Source organism: Dendrobates tinctorius, unplaced genomic scaffold (assembly GCF_039654945.1).
Source record: "Dendrobates tinctorius isolate UK_male_01 unplaced genomic scaffold, ASM3965494v1 ptg000250l, whole genome shotgun sequence".
NCBI classification, from domain to species: Eukaryota; Metazoa; Chordata; class Amphibia; order Anura; family Dendrobatidae; genus Dendrobates; species Dendrobates tinctorius.
The window spans coordinates 61,831,311-61,854,858 of NW_027361917.1; the positions used below are offsets into that span (position 1 = coordinate 61,831,311).

A 23,548-nucleotide genomic window follows, 5' to 3' on the forward strand; every position below is an offset into this window, starting at 1 on the left:
ACAATTAAAAGAGATAGAAGGCATGCAGGCAATATTAATAATGTTAGAGGGATTTCTAAGTGTAGCAGTTGAGGGGTTCGACTTACTATGACATGGGGGGCCGGGGTTGGGAGAGAGGTCTCCGGCGACTAGAAGAAGGAGGATAGAAAGAGTGAGCAGATGTTTAAGTGACTTGTGAGAGAGTCTCTTGTGTTGGATGGTGCGAGTGAATGGATCAGTGCTGTTTAGCAATCTGAAAAGAGCGTGAGTGCAATACATAGAAGAGGAAAGGACAGAGGGGCCGATATGGATTGAGTGTAAAGAGTTAATGCAAGGGCGGTGAATGTGAGTGAATGCAGCAGCCAGGATATAAATTATACAAATGCATATGGTAAATATTTGTGGTAGTCCAAATGTACAGGGAATAGATTTATTAATTTGTCTTACCTGTCTCCTGCCCTGTCTAACTGCCATGTTATAACTGCCAGCGTAATTTGATACATGTGCTTCGATTACATGTACATAAATGCCCCCCTGCATAAATGCAACCCCAGGCTAGCTCTGAATTTATAGAAGGCCAGTTCTAAGATCTTCCTTTTTCTCCCCCTCTCCTCATAGGAAGGGAAGAGAGGATACATGGGACAGGAAAAAGGTCAAACACACTTTTTTTTTGCAGTTTATGGAGGGAAAGAAATATGGATGAGAACACACAGGGGAAAAGATACAGAAAGGGACAGTGTAGAGGAGAGGGATGGGATTAACCTTTACCTCCCCTCCTACAAAGTACTGCTAACAGAGTCAAACTAGCTGGATGGAGACAGGAAGGAAAGGGTTAACCCTCTTCTATCCAGAAGAACTAGACACATTGATAACACTTATTTTTTATTCAAACATTAACTTTACTTGGGATGCGTAAAACAAGAATTGTTATTCTTGTATGCCTTAAGAATATATCTAGCAATCTCAGACCTAGACATTAGAAGTTCCAGTTATAGAAAACCAATGTGTAAAGACCATGTGTAGAAATAAGGCTGACACAGACACCAAGATCAATATACATGCCGCCCATGTACAAGGAATATAATTTATTCATACTGATAGAACATACATAGATAACAGACTTTTGCACCAAGGAACAATGGGCATAGTAACAGTTTTTCAAGTTGAAGGAAGACTTTAAGTCCATCTAGCTCAACCCATAGCCTAACATGTTGATCCAGAGGAAGGCAAAAAAAAAACCCATGTGGCAATCAGTAAGCTCCACATTGGGGGAAAAAAAAAAGTCCTTCCTGACTCCACATACGGCAATCAGACTAGCTCCCTGGTTAAAACACCCTATCAAGGAATCTAGTATATATAACCTGTTACATTATACTTTTCAAGAAAGGCATCCAGTCCCTTCTTCAATTTCAGTAGGGAATCACTCATTACAATATCATACGGCAGAGAGTTCCATAGTCTCACTGCTCTTACAGTAAAGAATCCGCGTCTGTGAGTATGCTTAAACCTTCTTTCCCCCAGACATAGAGGATGCCCCCTTGTCCCCGTCACAGGTCTAAGAGTAAAAAAGATCATTAGAAAGGTCTCTGTACTGTCCCCGCATATATTTATACATTGTAATAAGATCACCCCTAAGCCTTCGATTTTCCAAACTAAATATCCCCAAGTGTAATAACCTGTTTTGGTATTGCAGACTCCCCAGTGCTCTAATAACCTTGGTCGCTCTTCTCTGCACCCGCTCCAGTTCAGCTATGTCTTTCTTATAACATCAAAGACCAGAACTGTACACAGTATTCTAAGTGTGGTCGCACTAGTGACTTATATAGAGGTAAAATTATGTTCTCCTCATGAGCATCTATGCCTCTTAATGCATCCCATTATTTTGCCTTTGCAGCAGCTGCCTGACACTGGCCACTAAATGTGAGTTTGTCGTCCACCCATACACCCAGGTCTTTTTCAGTGACAGTTTTGCCCAGTGTTTTACAATTAAGCACATAATTATACATCTTGCTTGTTCTACCCAAGTGCATGACCTTACATTTATCCCCATTAAAGCTCATTTGCCATTTATCAGCCCAAGCTTCTAGTTTACATAAATCCTCCTGTAATAAAAAATTGTGATCCTCTGTATTGATTACCCTGCAGAGTTTAGGGTCATCTGCAAATATTGAAATTCTACTCTCTATGCCCCCTACAAGGTCATTAATAAATACCGTATGTTAAAAAGAAGAGGGCCCAATACTGAGCCCTGTGGTACCCCACTGCTAACCGCGACCCAGTCCGAGTGTGCTCCATTAATAACCACCCTTTGTTTCCAATCCCTCAGCCAGCTCTTAACCCACTTAGGCTACTTTCAGACTAGCGTTCGGAGGCGCAGCGCAGGGCCGCCGCTAAGCTCTGCCCCCGGCCGCACCTCCTCCGATCAGCTCCTCCTATGAACGCATGATGCTCGGGGGTGCATCCCATCCGGGATCGGGGATTTGTCAATTTTAGTGATTTGTCAATTTTAGTGATTTTTAGATGCCGCCGAACTTCCTGCTGGGTTAAGCAGGTGACATTGAATGGAGAATTTTTATTATCACTGATCATATTATCCGTCATGGGATTTTCTTGTGTAAATACTGTTGAAAAAAAGTCATTTAGCATATTGGCTTTTTCCTCATCCACCATTTCACCCAGACTATTTTTAAGGAGGCCAACACTATCATTTTATAGTTTCTTACTACTTCTGTAGTTAAAGAATATTTGGGGATTATTTTAACTTTCTCTGGCAACGAGTCTCTGTCTCAATCTTTGCTGCCTTGATTTGCTTTTTACAGAATTTATTTAATCTTCTGTATTTAGTTAATGCCTCATCACTACCTACTTGCTTTAATTCTCTAAATGCCTTCTTTTTGTCACTTATTGCGCCCCTTACAGCTCTATTTAGCCATAGTGGTTTCCTCCTATTTCTAGCATGTTTATTCTCATACGGTATATATTGTGCACAGGTCCTATTCAGGATGCTAATAAACATCTCCCATTTTCTTTGTGTATTTTTATGTCTCAGGATATCATCCCAGTTAATTGCACCAAGATCATTTGCTTTCCTGAAGTTTAGTGTCCTTGTAACCCCTCTACTACACATCTTATTAAAGGATACATGAAAACTTATTAATTTGTGATCACTATTACCCAAATGACCCCCAACCCTTACATTTGATATGCGGTCTGGCCTGTTGGTTAATACTAGGTCTAGCAGTGCCCCCCTCTTGTTGGGTCCTGAACCAGTTGTGAAAGGTAATTGTCTCTCATAGTTGTCAAAACCTATTACCTTTGCTGGAACTGCAGGTTTCGGTTCCCCAATGTATTTCAGGGTAGTTGAAGTCCCCCATAATAATGACTTCTCCTTGAGTCGCTGCTTTGTATATTTGCTTTACGAGGATATTCTCCGTTGCTTCCATTATTTTTGGAGACTTATAACAAACCCCATCAGTAATTTATTATTTTTCTCGGTCTCCTTATCTCCACCCACAGGGGGACTCTACATTTTCATTAGATTCACAAATAGGAGAGAGAAGATTTTTATGGAGAGCACAGGGCTGTGGAGTCGGAGTCGGTGCTCATTTTGGTGGAGTCGGAGTCGGTATAAAATGGACCGACTCCGAAAATATATAATAAATTGGGTACAGTAGTTCAATGCAGAATATGCTGAATATTTTTTTCATAGGAGTTTGGGAAAGTTATGAAATGTCCTATAAATGGCTGTTCTATTCCTGATCTAAGGCTACATTCACACACAGCATTTTTCCTGCGTTTTTTGAGGATACGTTTTTCAGTTGCAAAAGCAGATCAGCTTTTTAAAAAACTGCATCACCTGAAAGGTTTTTGAGCTCATAGATAATGTTTTCAATAGCAAAAGCAGATTAGAAATCTGCTCTATATATCCATTTATCCATATCATATCTGTACCAAAAAGAATGGAAGCCAGATAGCACACAGACTAACACTCCTTTTTTTTTTTTAGCACCAGTCAGGTACACCTCATAGCTGCCCAAAAGGACGCCCAGGACAGGCATTGCTCGTCTTCAGTAACATCAACATCAACTGATAGTTGGAATAAATAGACTGCATTCATCACCACATCTTCTTAAAGTGCAGGCTTTATTTTCAAGTGTAGGGGTGTGAAGTATGAGGTTCTGCAGCAGCTGAGGTGTGCAGTATGAAATTCTGCGGAACAGTATGAGATTCTGTCCCCCCCCCCTAGGTTCGATCCTGGCTACGCCCATAGTGTGAATGTAGCCTGAGGATCTAGGCTTTATCTTAGCCGAGATAAGTCAGTGTGTGTGTGTGTGTGTGTGTATATATATATATACACTCACTGGCCACTTTATTAGGTACACCTGTCCAACTGTGTGTTAAGACTTAATTTCTAATCAGCCAATCACATGGCGGCAACTCAGTGCATTTAGGCATGTAGACATGGTCAAGACAATCTCCTGCAGTTCAAACCGAGCATCAGTATGGGGAAGAAAGGTGATTTGAGTGCCTTTGAACGTGGCATGATTGTTGGTGCCAGAAGGGCTGGTCTGAGAATTTCAGAAACTGCTGATCTACTGGGATTTTCACGCACAACCATCTCTAGGGTTTACAGAGAATGGTCCGAAAAAGAAAAAAAATCCAGTGAGCGGCAGTTCTGTGGCCGGAAATGCCATGTTGATGCCAGAGGTCAGAGGAGAATGGGCAGACTGGTTCGAGCTGATAGAAAGGCAACAGTGACTCAAATTGCCACCCGTTACAACCAAGGTAGGCAGAAGAGCATCTCTGAACGCACAGTGCGTCGAACTTTGAGGCAGATGGGCTACAGCAGCAGAAGACCACACTGGGTACAACTCCTCTCAGCTAAGAACAGGAAACTGAGGCTACAATTTGCACAAGCTCATCGAAATTGGACAGTAGAAGATTGGAAAAACGTTGCCTGGTCTGATGAGTCTCGATTTCTGCTGCGACATTCGGATGGTAGGGTCAGAATTTGGCGTAAACAACATGAAAGCATGGATCCATCCTGCCTTGTATCAACGGTTCAGGCTGGTGGTGGTGGTGTCATGGTGTGGGGAATTTTTTCTGGGCACTCTTTGGGCCCCTTGGTACCAATTGAGCATCGTTGCAACGCCACAGCCTACCTGAGTATTGTTGCTGACCATGTCCATCCCTTTATGACCACAATGTACCCAACATCTGATGGCTACTTTCAGCAGGATAATGCGCCATGTCATAAAGCTCGAATCATCTCAGATTGGTTTCTTGAACATGACAATGAGTTTACTGTACTCAAATGGCCTCCTCAGTCACCAGATCTCAATCCAATAGAGCATCTTTGGGATGTGGTGGAACGGGAGATTCGCATCAGGGATGTGCAGCCGACAAATCTGCGCCAACTGTGTGATGCCATCATGTCAATATGGTCCAAAATCTCTGAGGAATGCTTCCAGCACCTTGTTGAATCTCTGCCACGAAGAATTGAGGCAGTTCTGAAGGCAAAAGGGGGTCCAACCCCTTACTAGCATGGTGTACCTAATAAAGTGGCCAGTGAGTGTATATATATATATATATATATATATATATACATACACACACATATATATACACACACATACAGTACAGACCAAAAGTTTGGACACACCTTCTCAATCAAAGCGTTTTCTTTATTTTCATGACTATGAAGATTGTAGATTCACTCTGAAGGCATCAAAACTATGAATTAACACATGTGGAATTATATAATTAACAAAAAAGTGTGAAACAACTGAAAATACTGTATGTCTTATATTCTAGGTTCTTCAAAGTAGCCACCTTTTGCTTTGATTTCTGCTTTGCACACTCTTGATGAGCTTCAAGAGGTAGTCACCAGAAATGGTTTTCACTTCACAGGTGTGCCCTGTGAGGTCTAATAAGTGGGATTTCTTGCCTTATAAATGAGGTTGGGACCATCAGTTGTGTTGTGCAGAAGTCTGGTGGATACACAGGTGATAGTCCTACTGAATAGACTGTTAGAATTTGTATTATGGCAAGAAAAAAGCAGCTGAGTAAAGAAAAACGAGTGGCCATCATTACTTTAAGAAATGAAGGTCAGTCAGTCCGAAAAATTGGGAAAACTTTGAAAGTGTCCCCAAGTGCATTGGCAAAAACCATCAAGCGCTACAAAGAAACTGGCTCACATGAGGACCGCCCCAGGAAAAGAAGACCAAGAGTCACCTCTGCTGCGGAGGATGAGTTCATCCTAGTCACCAGCCTCAGAAATCGCAGGTTAACAGCAGCTCAGAATAGAGACCAGGTCAATGCCACACAGAGTTCTAGCAGCAGACACATCTCTACAACAACTGTTAAGAGGAGACTTTGTGCAGCAGGCCTTCAAGGTAAAATAGGTGGTAGGAAACCACTGCTAAGGACCGGCAACAAGCAGAAGAGACTTGTTTGGGCTAGAGAACACAAGGAATGGACATTAGACCAGTGGAAATCTGTGCTTTGGTCTGATGAGTCCAAATTAGAGATCTTTGGTTCCAACCACCATGTCTTTGTGCAACGCAGAAAAGGTGAACGGATAGACTCTACATGCCTGGTTCCCACCGTGAAGCATGGAGGAGGAGGTGTGATGGTGAGGAGGTGCTTTGCTGGTGACACTGTTGGGGATTTATTCAAAATTGAAGGCATACTGAACCAGCATGGCTACCACAGCATCTTGCAGCGGCATGCTATTCCATCCGGTTTGTGTTTAGTTGGACCATCATTTATTTTTCAACAGGACAATGGCCTCAAACACACCTCCAGGCTGTGTAAGGGCTATTTGACCAAGAGGGAGAGTGATGGGGTGCTACGTCAGATGACCTGGACTCCACAGTCACCAGACCTGAACCCAATCGAGATGGTTTGGGGTGAGCTGGACCGCAGAGTGAAGGCAAAAGGGCCAACAAGTGCTAAGCATCTCTGGGAACTCCTTCAAGACTGTTGGAAGACCATTTCTGGTGACTACCACTTGAAACTCATCAAGAGAATGCCAAGAGTGTGCAAAGCAGTAATCAAAGCAAAAGGTGGCTACTTTGAAGAACCTAGAATATAAGACATATTTTCAGTTGTTTCACACTTTAATTATATAATTCCACATGTGTTAATTCATTGTTTTGATGCCTTCAGAATGAATCTACAATTTTCATAGTCATGAAAATAAAGAAAACGCTTTGAATGAGAAGGTTTGTCCACACTTTGGTCTGTACCGTATACATGTATACAGTGTATTACATATTTACAATTTATTACAGTTTTTTGTGTTCTAAAGTTGTATTCCAATAAATAGATATTATGTTCTAAATATCTTGATTATTAGATCATAGAAATGATTAAATGTCTGATGTTCACATTGTACTACAATAAATTTTTCACTTAAATTTAAGCAATATATGTGGGAGTCGGAGTCGTGGAGTCGGAGTCGGTGTAAGGGAAATTGAGGAGTCGGAGTCGCAGGTTTGGCTTACCAACTCCACAGCCCTGGGAGAGCAACAGCTATTCATTTGCTGCTCATTCATTTGCTATTCATTTGCTGCTCTAGACACTTGAACAGCTTTCCAAGCTTTGCTCTGGCTGTCAGGGGGTTAATGCATCCAGCTTCTGTACGACCTAGAGAGCCAACCATGGCCTTTCTATGGCATCTCGGATGATCCAATGGCTTTTGCTGCCGCTCACCTTGCACAGCTCCCGCTTAGGTGAGCAGCTCCTCTCTGGAAGCTCGGCAGCTCTCCTCTTCCTCTTAGAGTCCCTGCTCCACCAAAGAGCTCAAACAGTGCTGCCGAGCGCAGAGGGGGCGGGACTAAAATCACGCTAACCTCCAAGAACGAATCAAATTCATTTATCGCCTGGCCTTAATACAGCCCATTTAATTTAAAGTAACAAAGGTTACAGGTTTGAACAATTACATTATAACAAAGAACAAATGAAGGAGCGGAGGGACAATTGTTATTTTCGCATCTCACCATTACTTCATTTTGGTTAACGAGTCTCTTGTCAGGAAAATATTGCATAAAAAAGTGCATTTTTGCCGCCTTTTTGATGTGTGTTTTTCCATTCATTATAATGGATGAGAAATGGTGAAAGAAAGGATATGTCACAGATATGAAACTGCTTCAAATCAGCAAAGAAAAACAGAGCAGCCTGTGCATGGGATGTCAGAAACCTCATCCATCGGCTTTGCTGGGACAGTAAAAAGTCACGTTAAAAAACATGACATGTGAACATACCCCTACACCAGTATTAACGCTCTGAAATGTAGAAAAAATAAAGACGGATTGAAATGGTTTGCGAAACGAATGTGAACAATATCGACTTACCTCTTTAATTGGCCTAAATTTATTCTTCTTGCAAGCCGCGAATGTTCTCCACTCAAAATAATGCACACATTCATCATACTTAATAAATTCAGGCGTTCCCTGTGATGAGAGAATAAATACACAAATGTAAAAACAATAATGTCATAAAACGTAAGTTCTACTTTAGCTAATTGCCGAGACACTTATTATAATTATGGTTAAAAAAAAAAAAATTATGTGAATGGCCATTACCTTTAACCCCTTAATGACTTAGACAACTTTTTTCTGACATGTGCCACATTATGTAGTAAAAACTCTGTAATGCTTCAAAATTTGATTCTAAGATTATGTCACGAAAAAACATTGTACTTTATGATAATGGTAAATTTAGGGTGCCATGTTTTGCATGCATTTGTAAAAATATCAGAAATTTGACAAATTATTTAAAAAAAAATAGCAATTTTCAAACTTTGATTATCCCTTAATCCAGATTGACATACCACACAAACAAATATTTCCATCATGTCTGCTTTACATTAGCACCATTTGTGAAATGTTATATTTTGTTGTTAACATTTTAGAAGGTTTAAAAATGTTGCAGAAATATTTCATTTTCAAGGAAAATTACAAAACTTATTTTTTAAGGACCTGCTTAGTTTTGAAGTAACTTTGGGGGTCCTATATATTGATAACCCCCAAAAAGTAATATTTTAAAAACCACACCCTGTATTCAAAATTGCTTTCAGGTAGTTTTTTAACCCTTCAGGTGCTTTTCAGGAATTAATGTAAAGTGGCATAACAGGAATTAAAATGTTTAAGTTTACCACCTAAGTGTTGTTAACTTCTGAAGAGACAACTATAGCCGGCAGACTCTCTAAGGCCATCACTATTTGGCCATGAATTGCCATGGCAAACATCAGGACCACACAATCAAGAGGTCAGGGTGCAAATGGGGTGAAAGAGGGAGCCTCCGCACTCTGTTAAGCATCTAGATGCCATAGTCACCATTGACAGCAGTATTTAAGGGGTAAAACGGCTATATTCGGTACCAACACTGATCATGGCTGATGTAGCAAGTTTCAGCTATAGTGTACAGTTGAAAGCAGATGCTTTTTGACCCTTTGGGGGATGCTCGTATCTTAAATTGCAGGCCAGTAAAAAGACGAATTGGCGGTCACAGATTTAATAAAACTACATACAGTGCCTTGCGAAAGTATTCGGCCCCATGGAACTTTTCAACCTTTTCCCACATATCATGCTTCAAACATAAAGATACCAGATGTAAATTTTTTGTAATGAATCAACAACAAGTGGGACACAATTGTGAAGTTGAACGAAATTTATTGGTTATTTAAAATTTTTGTGGAAATGCAAAAACTGAAAAGTGGGGCGTGCAATATTATTCGGCCCCTTTACTTTTAGTGCAGCAAACTCACTCCAGACGTTCATTGTGGATCTCTGAATGATCCAATGTTGTCCTAAATGACTAATGATGATAAATATAATTCACCTGTGTGTAATTAAGTCTCCGTATAAATGCACCTGCTCTGTGACAGTCTCAGGGATCTGTTTGAAGCACAGAGAGCATCATGAAGACCAAGAAACACAACAGGCAGGTCCGTGATACTGTTGTGGAGAAGTTTAAAGCCGGATTTGGATACAAAATGATTTCCAAAACTTTAAAGGTCCCAAGGAGCACTGTACAAGCAATCAGATTGAAATGGAAGAAGTATCATACCACTGCAAATCTACCAAGATCCGGTCGTCCCTCTAAACTTTCATCTCAAACAAGGAGAAGACTGATTAGAGATGCAGCCAAGAGGTCCATGATCACTCTGGATGAACTGCAGAGATCTACAGCTGAGGTGGGACAGTCTGTTCATAGGACAACAATCAGTCGTACACTGTGCAAATCTGGCCTTTATGGAAGAGTTGCAAGAAGAAAGCCATTTCTCAAAGATATCCATAACAAGTGTCATTTAAAGTTTGCAACAAGCCACCTGGGAGACACACCAAACATGTGAAAGAAGGTGTTCTGGTCATTTGAAACCAAAATCAAACTTTTTGGCAACAATTCCAAACGATATGTTTGGCGTAAAGGCAACACAGCTAATCACCCTGAACACACCATCCCCACTGTCAAACATGGTGGTGGCAGTATCATGGTTTGGGCCTACTTTTCTTCAGCAGGGACAGGGAAGATGGTTAAAATTGATGGGAAGATGGATGGAGCCAAATACAGGACAATTCTTGAAGAAAACCTGTTGGAGTCTGCAAAAGACCTGAGACTGGGACGGAGATTTGTCTTCCAACAAGACAATGCTCCCAAGCATAAAGCAAAATCTACAATAGAATGGTTCACAAATAAACATATCCAGGTGTTACAATGGCCAAGTCAAAGTTCAGACCTGAATCCAATAGAGAATTTGTGGAATGAGCTGAAAACTGCTGTTCACAAACGATCTCCATCAAACCTCACTGAGCTCGAGCTGTTTGCCAAGGAAGAATGGGCAAGAATTTCAGTCTCTCGATGTACAGTTAGGTCCATATATATTTGGACAGAGACAACATTTTTCTAATTTTGGTTCTAGACATTACCACAATGAATTTTAAACAAAACAATTCAGATGCAGTTGAAGTTCAGACTTTCAGCTTTCATTTGAGGGTATCCACATTAAAATTGGATAAAGGGTTTACGCGTTTCAGCTCCTTAACATGTGCCACCCTGTTTTTAAAAGGACCAAAAGTAATTGGGCATATTAAATAATTGTAAATAAAATGTTCATTTCTAGTACTTGGTTGAAAACCCTTTGTTGGCAATGACTGCCTGAAGTCTTGAACTCATGGACATCACCAGACGCTGTGTTTCCTCCTTTTTGATGCTCTGCCAGGCCTTCACTGCGGTGGTTTTCAGTTGCTGTTTGTTTGTGGGCCTTTCTGTCTGAAGTTTAGTCTTTAACAAGTGAAATGCATGCTCAATTGGGTTGAGATCAGGTGACTGACTTCGCCAATCAAGAATATTCCACTTCTTTGCTTTAATAAACTCCTGGGTTGCTTTGGCTTTATGTTTTGGGTCATTGTCCATCTGTAGTATGAAACGACGACCAACACCTCTTGTACTCCCCATTTACCTACTACAGCGTTCTCGCTGGAGCTAGTCCTCCCTGTAGGAATCCACTTGTCCACACACCAGAAATGCCCGGTCTGCTGCAGCGAGTGCATGCAGGCTGAGGGGTATACCGCGGCTTCCAGTATCAGTATCCACAGCTCTAAGCTGCAGTCAATAGCCAAAGATTGACTGTTCTGTCAGAATTCAATGATATGCATCTGGTTGCAGATGGAAACACTTGGATGACTTTCTATCAACCTTAGCGACCAGTTCTTACCCGACCCAGTTACATCCAGATATTTTAAGATAATTGGATATTTGCTTCCATGTGGGCCATCCATAAAAACATTGCACGCATTTAAATATATTTCACAGGTAGAGAGTTATTCTTTGTACAGACATGAAAAGAAAAGTTGAATCACCGTGATTTAAAAAGGAGACCACTACCACCATTAAAATGAAGATGGGACCCAGGAGGTGCCTGAACCTAGCCAATTGCTAGACTGGTCCTGCCGTACAGCGGAGGTTGGCATCGTAGGACCTGCATACTGGAGTCCCCCGCTCACCGACGGCTGACCCTTCTATCCATGTGTCGCCCTATATGGGATGGGGGGGGGGGTATAGTCAACCTTAGGAAATGCGACTGCGGCCGAGGGCTGGCATTGTTCACACTGCTAAATCTATATCCATTATGCAGGAATTTAACCCCTTAATGACAGCCAATACGTCTTAACTGACCTCAGATATGAGAATAGCATCCCCATACAGGTGACAATCCAGCAGCTGTCTGCTGTACAGTATAGCTGACAACTTGCTGGATAACAAACAAGCAGTGTTGACACCGCTCATATCCGTTTAACCTCTTTGGATCCAACGGCGTTTTGACAGCAACGTTTGCCACTGGACCGTTGCTTTGACGGATCCGGCGAAGGTTGAATTTTACAGGAGAGAGAGAGACAGAGAGAGAGAAAAACGTTGCAGAGTCCGTCTTATCCGCCCGGGAGAGGGTAAAATTTTGGCGGATCCGTCAAACAACGGGTGTGACGGACGACCGTCAGTCAAGATTCGCCACTAATGTAAGTCTATGGGGGAAAAAAACAGATCCGCCCCTTTTTGGCAGATCCGTTTTTTTCCGAAATTGGCGGATTTTGACTGACGCAAAAAAACTGAAGTGTGAAACAGGCCTTAGGTGCTGCTGTCAAAAGTGACTACATCAAATAAATGGTTAATAGATTGTGGGGGCTTCCGCTTTAATCTAATTGACTCACCAAGATCATGATTGCGTGGTCCTAATGTTTGCCATAGCAGTTCATGGCCAAATAGCGGCCTTAGGGTACCGTTACACCTAGCGATGCACCAGTGATCCCGACCAGCGATATGACGCGGTCAGGATCGCTGGTGCATCGCTAGGTGGTCGCTAGTGAGCTGCCACACAGGCAGATCTCACCAGCAACATCGCTGGGGACGGGGATCGCTACTTATCTGTCAGACGCGGCGATCCTGCGTCCTCCCGCCCGCGTCCACACGTCGCTCGTCGGCGCCACAGGAAGTGGCCGACGAGGAATGGTCCAGGAGCTTCTCGCGCGATCAGCGATAACCAGCGGGGGAGCCGGTCGGAGGTAAGTATCACATGCAGCAATATCGCTGCAACGTCACAAAATCGGTGACTTTACAGCGATATTGCTAGCGATATCGCAGTGTGTAACGGGGGCTTTAGAGTCTCCCGGCTATAGCGGTCAGTTCAGAAGTCAGCGACATTTAGGTGGTAAACATACACTTTTTCATTCCTGCTATAGTACTTTGCATTAATTCCTGAAAATCACCTCAAGGGTTAATAAACTACCTGACAGCAATTATCAAAGTGTCAGGGGGTGCCGTTTTTAAAGTGGTATCACGTTTGGGATTTCCCAATATATAGGACCCCCAAAGTCACTTCAAACATTGATAGGTCCCATAAAAAAAAACTTTTGTAAATTTACTGGAAAAAATGAAAAATTACTGCTACATTTTTAAAACCTCCTAAAAGGCTAACAAAATAAATTGGCATTTTAAAAATGGTGCTGATGTAATGCAGACATGTGGGAAATGTTATTTATTAAGGTTTTTTGTGTAGAATGACGATCTGGATTAAAGGGATAATCATTAAAAGTTTGAAAATTGCAATTTTTTTTACATTTTCGTAAAATTTCTGATATTTTTTTATAAATAAACACGAAACATAGCAACCTAAATTTACCATTATCATATATAATGTGCCACGAAAAAACAATCTCAAAATCAATGGGATTTGTTGAAAGTTTCCAGAGTTATCACCATATAAAGTGACAATGGTCAGAATTTAAAAAATTGGCCCCGTCACTAAGGGGTTAATATGGACAGAGTTTATTGCACTTAGATAAAGTACATTGGTGCTAAAGCATAGGCAGTGAAATGAATGCCCATGGTGGGGGAAGGGGGTAAGTTTCCCTTTACTGTGCCCTGCCTGACAGCAGAGGTTGGCACCCTGAGTTGGTAATGAGAATGGCGCCCCTGCTCCCAACGGCTGACCTTCCTTTCCCTAAAGATATCAACAAAGGCTACATGGGTCACAGGGATAGATAAACTGGGAGGTGAAGGAGGGAGCTATGAAATAATGGAAGGGGTGTATAGCAATCATATACAGTAACCAATATTAAATTGATACATTAGAACCTTTCATATAACGAGATCTTAAAGCCCCATCCCTCAATGCGAGGCAATATGAATATATCCACTATAAAAGCTCAGACAGAATTAGAAGGAGAACACATGCAAACAATAAGCACTGACCAGTGACTTTCCGCATAGTAAGTTGATAATACTTTGGATTTTATGGTCAGATCCTGGACAGCTTTCCGTAGTATTAAACACAAGAACATTATCACTAAATTGAGCTGGTGAGGTCCCTGGAATGAAACAGAATATAGTATAAAAGAGCAATCATTAAACTTTCTGTTCTTAATAAAAAGGTCTACAAATGTCACTGGGTCAAGACACGTACATATACAGTCATGGCCGAAAGTGTTGGCACCCTTGAAATTGTTCCAGAAAATGAAGTATTTACGGTATCCCAGAAAATTATTGCAATTACACATTTTGTTATACACATGTGTATTGCCTTTGTATGTATTGAAACAGCACAAAAAAAAAACTGATATAAAGGCAAATTGGACATAATTTCACACAAAACCCCCAAAATTGGCCGGGCAAAAAATGTTGGCACCCTCAACGTAATATTTGGTTGCACATTCAATCGCTTCCTATAGCCATTAACAAGCTTCTTACAACTCTCAGCTGGAATATTGGACCACTCTTCTTTAGCAAACTGCTCCAGGTCCCCTAACATCGATTTTAACATCCTTCCATAGGTGTTCAATGGGATTTAGACCCGGACTCAATGCTGGTATACAGTATCTCAGTGGTAGAATGTAAGCACGGACATATACTAGTTTAACAGAGGGAAAATAGACACCCTTTTAATTTTCTTGCGAATACATAGACATTTTCAGTGTGAATGCCGCCTTTATAATATGCACTTTCACAAACCTTATTGAGATTGAATATTTTGTGAGATCATATGGCACCATAATTAATGGGGCAAAGGCTGTGGCACGATGGCTCTTCAGTGCTACTAAAAGGTTTTTATAAGGCAAAACATCTCCCCAACACTAATTAGATGATATTCTCTAGTCGTGCACATTTGCTAGCTGCTGGCTGAGCGCTTGTTAGGCTGGCATCTCTCTCACCCAATCAGCCCACATATAACGAGCATTCATGCTTTCTCTTTGGGGAGACGGCCCAGGTGGTGGCCTCGCTCTTGGACAATTAGAGGTTTGTGCCCGTCAATTCAACCTATCCAAACCTTATCTGCTACAACATCATATGTCCGGAGAGTCTGGAGGGCTTCAAAATCAATTATGGTGCAGGCGACTATAATCTAACATGTATGGGGGTCATCATGTACGGAAACGTGTTATTCGAAAACCGCAAATCCACCTATATCTGTACATGGGGTAAGATTAAATTATAATATTAATCTAGTCCCACGTAACACTGTACATGGAAGCGATAACATGTAAAAAAACTTTTCCACTTACCAACTAACTGATATGTGTTTTTCTTCACATCATGAGCACCAATAGCACATGGAGCCCCCCCACATTCCTCTGCTGGTAAATTGTCACAGACATTGATTTTGTAGTGAACATTCGTCTCATCATCTAATGCTTCCCATGAAGACCTGGAATGAAAAAAAGCAAAAACAGGTTAATATACTTTTAAACACTTTAGTTCTAGACATAACCATTATGGCCATCGACAGGAGATGACTCCATATTCATGTTAAAGAAAAACACTAAGCCCACAAAAACAAGCGAGAAAACGTCTATATGCTCTAAGGCCTCATGCACACAGTCATCTTACAGATCAGCGTTGAAAGGATCTAAATCATTCATAAAAAAAAGATAAATATGGATTCCTTGTATTTATCTCTTATATTTAAATATTTGGGATTTTTTTTTTGTAAAGGCAAGGCAAACATTACATGGTGCCTACTGCAGTCACTGGGCTGTCCAAATAATACTGGGACCACCAGAAAAAGTAAACATATCAGGATACCATTACATTCAAGCTGGTGCTATCAGCTTCAACTAAAAACCTTTCGTATCCATATCTGTTGTATGTTTGCCAGAAATTTTTTATTTTTTTCAAATATGCTAATGAGGCGCTCACTGTACTATGGGGAGACTAAAGTGTTAAGTGCCAACTCCTATCTACTTGTTTTCCATCCAACTCCATTCTCCTCTGGCTCCTGTAAATCCAGTGCTGTGAAAAAATATGCAAAACAATTAGGCGAGAAGGTGCACTGAACTGCTAGGCCACACCATGGGTGCATCTCATTAGCATATTTGAGTAAAGAACAGCAGAGCCACTGATTTGGACATTAAAGGTATGAACTGTATTAGTGCTACAGTGGCTTGCAAAAGTATTCACATCCCTTGGCATTTTATGTTTTACTACCTCACAACCTGGAATTTCACAGTCTTTTTTTGAGGGTTTGCATCAAGTCGAGCAAAGAACATGCCTACAACTGTAAACATTTTAGTTTTCTTTACATTGTGAAGCAAACAATAAAACAAAAGAACTGAAAACTTCAGTGTGCCTAACTATTCATCCCTTTAAAGTCAATACCTTGTAGAGCCTCCTTTTGTGGCAATTACAGCTGCAAGTCGCTTTGGATAAAGGCCCTGTTACACATAACGATGTCCCAGCGATCCCACCAACGATCCGACATGGATGGGATTGCTGGGACATCGTTAGACAGCCCTTCCAGCGATCAGGACCAGCGAGCAAGCTGGTTTCCAATGTAAACATCGGATATCTAAGAGCTGCGTGGCTCTTAGATACCCGATGTTTACATTGGAAATCAGCGTCACTGATCACTGATCTCTCGCTGCCACACAAAGCGAGGCGCGCTGGCCAGCGGGAGACCAACGATCAAAAAACAGCCCAGGACGATGGAGCGCGATACCCGGCAGGGGGGGCCGGTCACTGATCCATGTCACACACAGTGATATCGCTGGCGAGATCGCCGTGGCGTCACAAAATCAGCGATCTCGCTGGCGAGATCGCTGTGTGTGACGGGGCCATAAGTCTCTATGAACTTTCAACATCTTTTCACAGGGATTTTTGCCATTACTCAAGCAAAACTGCTCCAGCTCCTTTAAGTTAGATGGTTTCCTCTGATGAACAGTAATCTTCAAGTCTGACCACAGATTCTCAGGTGGTATAAGGTCTGGGCAGTGACTAGGCCACTCCAAATCTTTACATGTTTCCTCTTAAACAACTCGAATGTTGCTTTAGCAGTATGCTTTGGGTCATTGTCTTGTTGGAAAGTGAACCTCAGTCCCAGTCTCAAATTACTGACAAGCAGGTTGTGTTAAAAAAATCAAAAATATCCCTGTAATTCACACCATCCATCTTCCCCTTGACTGACAATTTTCCCTATACCATTTTGCTTATAGGGTTGTCCACTACTAGGACAACTCAATCTTGAACTAAATGGCCCGGAAAAAAAAAAAGGCCCATACTCAACTACCTTGCTGGGCAATTCCCGTGGTGTCGGCACTCGCTCTCCCCGGAGCTGTGATGCGGTTTTGTGACATGTGACCCCGGCACCCAATCAGGGTTGGCATCACTGTCCCCGCCTACGTACGGATTGAACATGAAGAGTTAGTCTGATCAAGCCACTGGATGTCCCTACCCAGAGCTCTGCATAGTCTGAACTGTCATTTTGTGCAGACAGACTTTCTTTAAGGCTGAGCTCACACGTGGCGTTTTTTTGCGTTTCCGCGGAGGTTTTAACCGCGCGATTTTGCGGCGAAAACGCGAAAAATAAGTATCCCATGCATTCCTATGGGATTCCGCAATGCTGTGCTAATGCTGCGGTTTTTACCGCGGCGGAATCGCTTCGCGGTGAAAAACGCAGCATGCTCATTATTTTGCGGAATCGCGGCGCTCCCGCACCCATAGGAATGTATTGTTCCACTTACTTCCCGCATGTGGCTGTGCACAACATGCGGAAAGTAAGCAGAACAATTGCGGATGGTACCCACGGTCCGGAGGAGAGGAGACTGTCCTCTGGGCTTTGGGTACCATACCCCTGTAAAAAATAGAATTTAAAATAAAAAATATTGTTATTCTTACCTTCCGGCGTCCCGCGCAGCCTTCCCGCTTCTCTCCACGCTCTCGTTCCCAGTAATCCTTTGCGAAAATGCCCGCGATGACGTCCGTTCTCGCGGGATCACGAAGTCTCGCGGTCATCGCGAATTACCGTGAGACGTCGCGATCCCGCAAGAACGTACGTCATCGCGGGCATTTTCGCAAAGGATTACTGGGAACGGCTGCGCGGGACGTCGGAATGTAAGAATAACACCTTTTTTTTTTTTTTTTTACATTTTATCTTTTACTACTGATGCTGCATAGCTTTTCCGCGTGAAAATCACGGGAATTTAAAATGCGATTTTCCCGCGGAATGGAATTCCGAAATTCTCGCGGTAATTTCCGCGAGAGTTCCGTTACGTGTGCACATAGCCTAAAAGTTATACAAGTTAAGGTGACTTTTCCCTTAGTGTCCAATTAAAGGATAATCATGACTATAGTTCACAAAAAAAAAATCCATTACCATCATGTAAACCTAACAACTTTGAAAAGTTGCAGAACAAGTTTACAAATGTCACATGTTTAGCTCAGATGGTGAAGAATTCTGTGTGTTCATAGTGCATGTGGCATCTGCATTTTGGCAGGACTGAGGTCTCCTCGGTCAGATGACTTTTGGCAAGCTTCGTTCCAATAAAAAATAAAAAAAATTGAACCGGTGATAAGCAGTACAGTATCATAAAATACCATTAAAAACGAGATACATATCCAATAAACTGCCTCACAAGAAACATACCCCAAATGGACAATTAGTCCATTGTCTATCCAAGAGAATAGAATAAATGTAATACCAATCCTAGATATAAAGAAGGAGATATACCTAAGGGGAGCAAATGCATAAGTGGTCAGCCTAAGAATAATGGCCACATACTACTATAAATCAATGGTACCAAAATATGCACAATATTCACAAAAGATAGTGATGAGAGACTAGGTTCTACTAAATATATAGATTCATATCAAAGATTAATTTAGGCATGTGCCTATATGTATACAAAAATGAGTCAATATACAATATAGCCACCAATACGTAAAAGTGCAATAGTGCATATACAGAGTGGTCTTGTGACCTGATAATAGTCCCAACGATCAAGGATTCATTTAGACAAATGCCTACAAGTATACAGAATAAATCATTATACAAGGTGGCCAACAATGAATAAAAAGTGCAACAGTGCATATACAGACTGGTCTTGTGACCCAGTAATGATCCCAAATAGACCTCCTAGACGTATTGGTATAAACATAGAGCAAGTAAATAACACTACAAAAGATAGAAAGAGGGTATATGACCTTGTTATGCAGTGCAGGTCTCCGACGCGTGTTTCGCGTTAGCTTCTTCCAAGGGGGTTGTGTGGTATATGACCCCGACTCCATAGCCTAAATGAATTTAGTAGAACCTAGTCTCTCATCACTATCTTTTGTAAATATTTTGCATATTTTGTACCATTCATTTATAATAGTATGTGGCCACTACTCCTAGGCTGACCACTTATGCATTTGCTCCCCTTGGGTATATTTCTTTCTTTATATCTAGGATTGGTATTACATTTATTCTATTCTCTTGGATAGACAACACTAGTCCATTTTGGATATATGTTCCTTGTGAGGCAGTTTATTGGATATGGATCTCCTTTTAATGGTATTTTATGATAGTGTACATCAATAAAGGTGATATAATTTTATGACTGATGCTTCCTGGATCTCATTTGATGTGGTTATTATTTGGAAGTGCCATTTATCTAGGTCCGTTATATTTGGATAAAAAAAAAAAGCAGTACAGGTAGCTAAAAGGTTTTTACAGGTCACTGTGCTTTTAAACAAAAAAAAAAAAAAAAAAAAAGATAACGGTTCCACTTGCTCTGCCAGTCTATTTAGGCCGGAGAACACCCTCCCCAGTCTTTATAGCAAGTGTATCTGTATGCATGAGGCTGACCAGCTGAGGAAAAGAAGACAGCAGCAATACGAGAAAAGTCAATTAGTAAGCTGCGCTGGTGTCATCATAAAATTCTGCCCATTGGTCCCAGCAGGTCTTTGCTATGTAATACACGGACAGTATGAGGTGGGTGCTGAGACACTGATTTCAGTGAGGTGTCATTTATTAGACTGTTTCAATACAATGAATGTTCCATCAGCAGGAAATTATCACTACAGCTTGTGTGGTCCAACTCCACCCCCCTGCACTGATTAGCAGCTTACTGTCAATATACAATGTATGAAGAAAGATGCTAATCAGGGGTGTGGGCTGCATTCGCTTTCTGAGCTGTGCTACATCAAAAATTCTGATTATATCACAACTGCTTCACCCAGAGAAATAAGAGATCCATCACTGGATTAAGGGTCTATTTATATTATGCTGTTCTCAGATGAGGAAGCAAACAGGCTGACAGGTTCCCTATAAAAGGTAGAGGCTTATCTGAAAGGACCGCTATAAAAATTATAATTTGGTTTCTACATCCAAAATTTGTCACGTTTATGTTGGTGATTGGATTTAGGCTGTGTGCCCATGATGCGATTTTTAAGCGTTTTTGCCGCGATTTTCTGCACGAAAACGCTGCGAAAACGTTTAAAAAACTCGTACAGAACGCCCCCCATGCATTCCTATGGCATTCCACACATGCTGTGCTAATGCTGCGCTTTTTTCCACTGCGGAATCGCATCGCGGAAAAAAACGCAGCATGCTCATTCTTTTTTACGGAATCGCAAAGAATTGCCGCAAATCCGCACCCATAGGAATGCATGAGAACCGCTTACTTCCCGCATGTGGCTATGCCCACCATGCAGGAAGTTAAGCGTCTCATGTGCGGTTGGTACCCACGGTGTGGAGAGGAGACTGTCCTCCGGGCCCTGGGTACCATACCCCTGTAAAAAAAATAAAAAAATCGGGGTACACTTACCTTCCGGTGTCACGAGCAGCCTTCCCGGGCCTCAGCGTTCCCAGTAATGCCTTGCGGCAAGGTCCTGAGATGACGTAGTCTCACGTTACTTTAGCGGTCTCATCAGATCGCTATAGCAACGCGAGACCAACGTCATCACAGGTCTCGCAATGCATCGCTGGGAACGGGAGCGTCGCTGAGACTGCGCGGGACGTCGGAAGGTAAATATACCCCGATTTTTTATTTTTTTATCATTTTTAACATTATATCTTTTATAAAAAGCTGCTCACACTTGTCAAACACTATGTTTGACGACTGTGACCAACCTGTCAATCACTTTCCAAGCGATGCTTCAAATCGCTTGGAAAGTGCTTGAATATCGCACACGAAAGTCGCGGCAAAATTGTGAACATAATCGCGGGGAAAAAAACGCGCGATTTCTGGGAAGAAGTCCGTTTTGAGTGTCCGGATTAAAACGCAACGTGGGCACATAGCCTTAAAGGCATTAAGTATGGGGAGAGGGTTTACATAGCATTTATATATTTTTCTAAGTGGGAGCAAAAATGCACAGATTTAATAATAGCAATGTTCAAAATCACAATAACATTGCAATGTTTATCCAACATTTTCAGAGAAAATACCTAAAGTAGATTCTAGTAGAGACATCTTACCACAGCAAACTAGGAAAATAAGGTCATGAAAAAGCACAATCTAGGAATACTCTGGGAGATTTAACAAACTAATTTGAAGGGTGAAAAAGAAATTAACAACATTTCTCTAATAACTTCAATTAGCACAATCACTATATTGCAAAAGTAATTAACAGCAAACGTGACAGCAGCTGCTGTGGGTGTGAACAGGGCGCTTAGTAGGTGTATGGATTAGAATATACAGCTCTGGCAAAAATTAAGACACCACTGCAGTGTTTTATAAAAATCAGCTTCTCTACATGTCTGACAGCCATTCCATTCCAGTGTCAGTTGAATTCCAACCAGAGTATACCTCATTCTACTTAATGTGCTTCTGATTAGGTGATCACCTGAACCAAATCTTATTTTATGAAGGAAAGTATAAAAAAAAAACCCTGCTGTGGTGTTCACAATCCTCTTGCAATAGGACAAGCTGGATGGCAAAACAAGTGCTAGTAATATCCCAAAAGTAATAGGAATGAAAAATAACTTAACCATGCCAAAGGAGTTGAAAAGAAAAGTCTTGAGGAAAAGAAGGGCTCAATTCTGGCTTTACTAGCAGAGGGATACAGTGAGCATCATGTTGCCTCCATCCTTAAAATTTCTAAGATGGCAGTCCATTACAACAAGGTCAAGCAGCAAACATTGGGGACAACAATCCTACAGACCGACAGAGGGCAAAAACAATTATTCACTGACCGGGATGACTGTCATCTTAATAGAATGTCATCTTAATAGAATGTCACTCAGTAACTGCAGGATGACATCAAGTGACCTACAAAAGGAATGGCAAATGGCAGCTGGGGTGAAGTGCACGGCAAGAACAGTTCATAACAGGCTCCTAGAGGCAGGGCTCAAGTCATGTAATGGTAGAATAAAGCCTTTCATCAATGAGACGCAAAGGAGAGCCAGGCTGAAGTTTATCAAAGACCATAGGAATTGGATCATAGAGGACTGGATGAGGTAATCTTCTCTGATGAGTCTAACTTTCAGCTTTGCCCAACACCTGATTATCTAATGGTTAGAGGGAGTTCTGGAGAGGCGTACAAGCCACAGTGTCTTGCACCCACTGTGAAATTTGGTGGAGGATCAGTGATGATCTGGAGATGCTTCAGCAGGCTGGAATTGAGGTTAATCTTTGCGAAGGACGTATGAATCAAGCCGCATACAAGGTTATCCTGGAAAAACAGCTGATTCCTTCTGCTCAGGCAATGTTCCCCAACTCTGAGGACTGGTTTTCCAGCAGGACAATGCGCCATGCCACACAGTTAGGTCAATCAATGTGTGGATGAAGGACCACCACATCAAATCCCTGTCATGGCCAGCCCAATCTCCAGACCTGAACCACATTGAAAACCTCTGGAATGCAATGAAGAGGAAGATGGATAGTCACAAGCCATCAAACAAAGAAGAACTGCTTAAATTTTTGTACCCGGAGTGGCATAATATCACCCAAAAGCAGTGTGAAAAGACTGATGGAAAGCATGCCAAGACGCATGAAAGTTGTGATTAAAAATCATGGTTATTCCACAAAGTATTGATTTCTGAACTCTTCCTGAGTTAAAACATTAGTATTGTTGTTTCTAAGTGATTATGAACTGGTTTTCTTAGAATTATTTGAGGTCTGCAAGCACTGCATTTTTTTGTTATTTTGATCATTTCTCATTTTCTGAAAATAAATGCAAAATTTAGTGCTTGAAAATTCGAAGACATGTTGTCAATAGTTGATAGAATAAAAGAGCAATTTACATTTTACTCAAAAATATACCTATAAAGAGAAAAATCAGACAAACTGATAATTTTGCAGTGGTTTCTTACTTTTTG

At 41.5% G+C, this 23,548-nt stretch overlaps 1 protein-coding gene across 1 annotated transcript in view; it reads right to left on the reverse strand.

The window, feature by feature from the left end:
• IGF2R (insulin like growth factor 2 receptor) overlaps positions 1 to 23,548 on the reverse strand; it is a 298,648-nt gene that overhangs the window by 208,137 nt on the left and 66,963 nt on the right. Inside the window, exons 2-4 of the mRNA XM_073557714.1 lie at positions 15,540 to 15,682; positions 14,233 to 14,348; positions 8,337 to 8,435 (exon numbers count right to left, since the gene is read on the reverse strand). Coding sequence (XP_073413815.1) covers positions 8,337 to 8,435; positions 14,233 to 14,348; positions 15,540 to 15,682 — 358 coding nt within the window. The remainder of the gene's footprint in view (positions 1 to 8,336; positions 8,436 to 14,232; positions 14,349 to 15,539; positions 15,683 to 23,548) is intronic.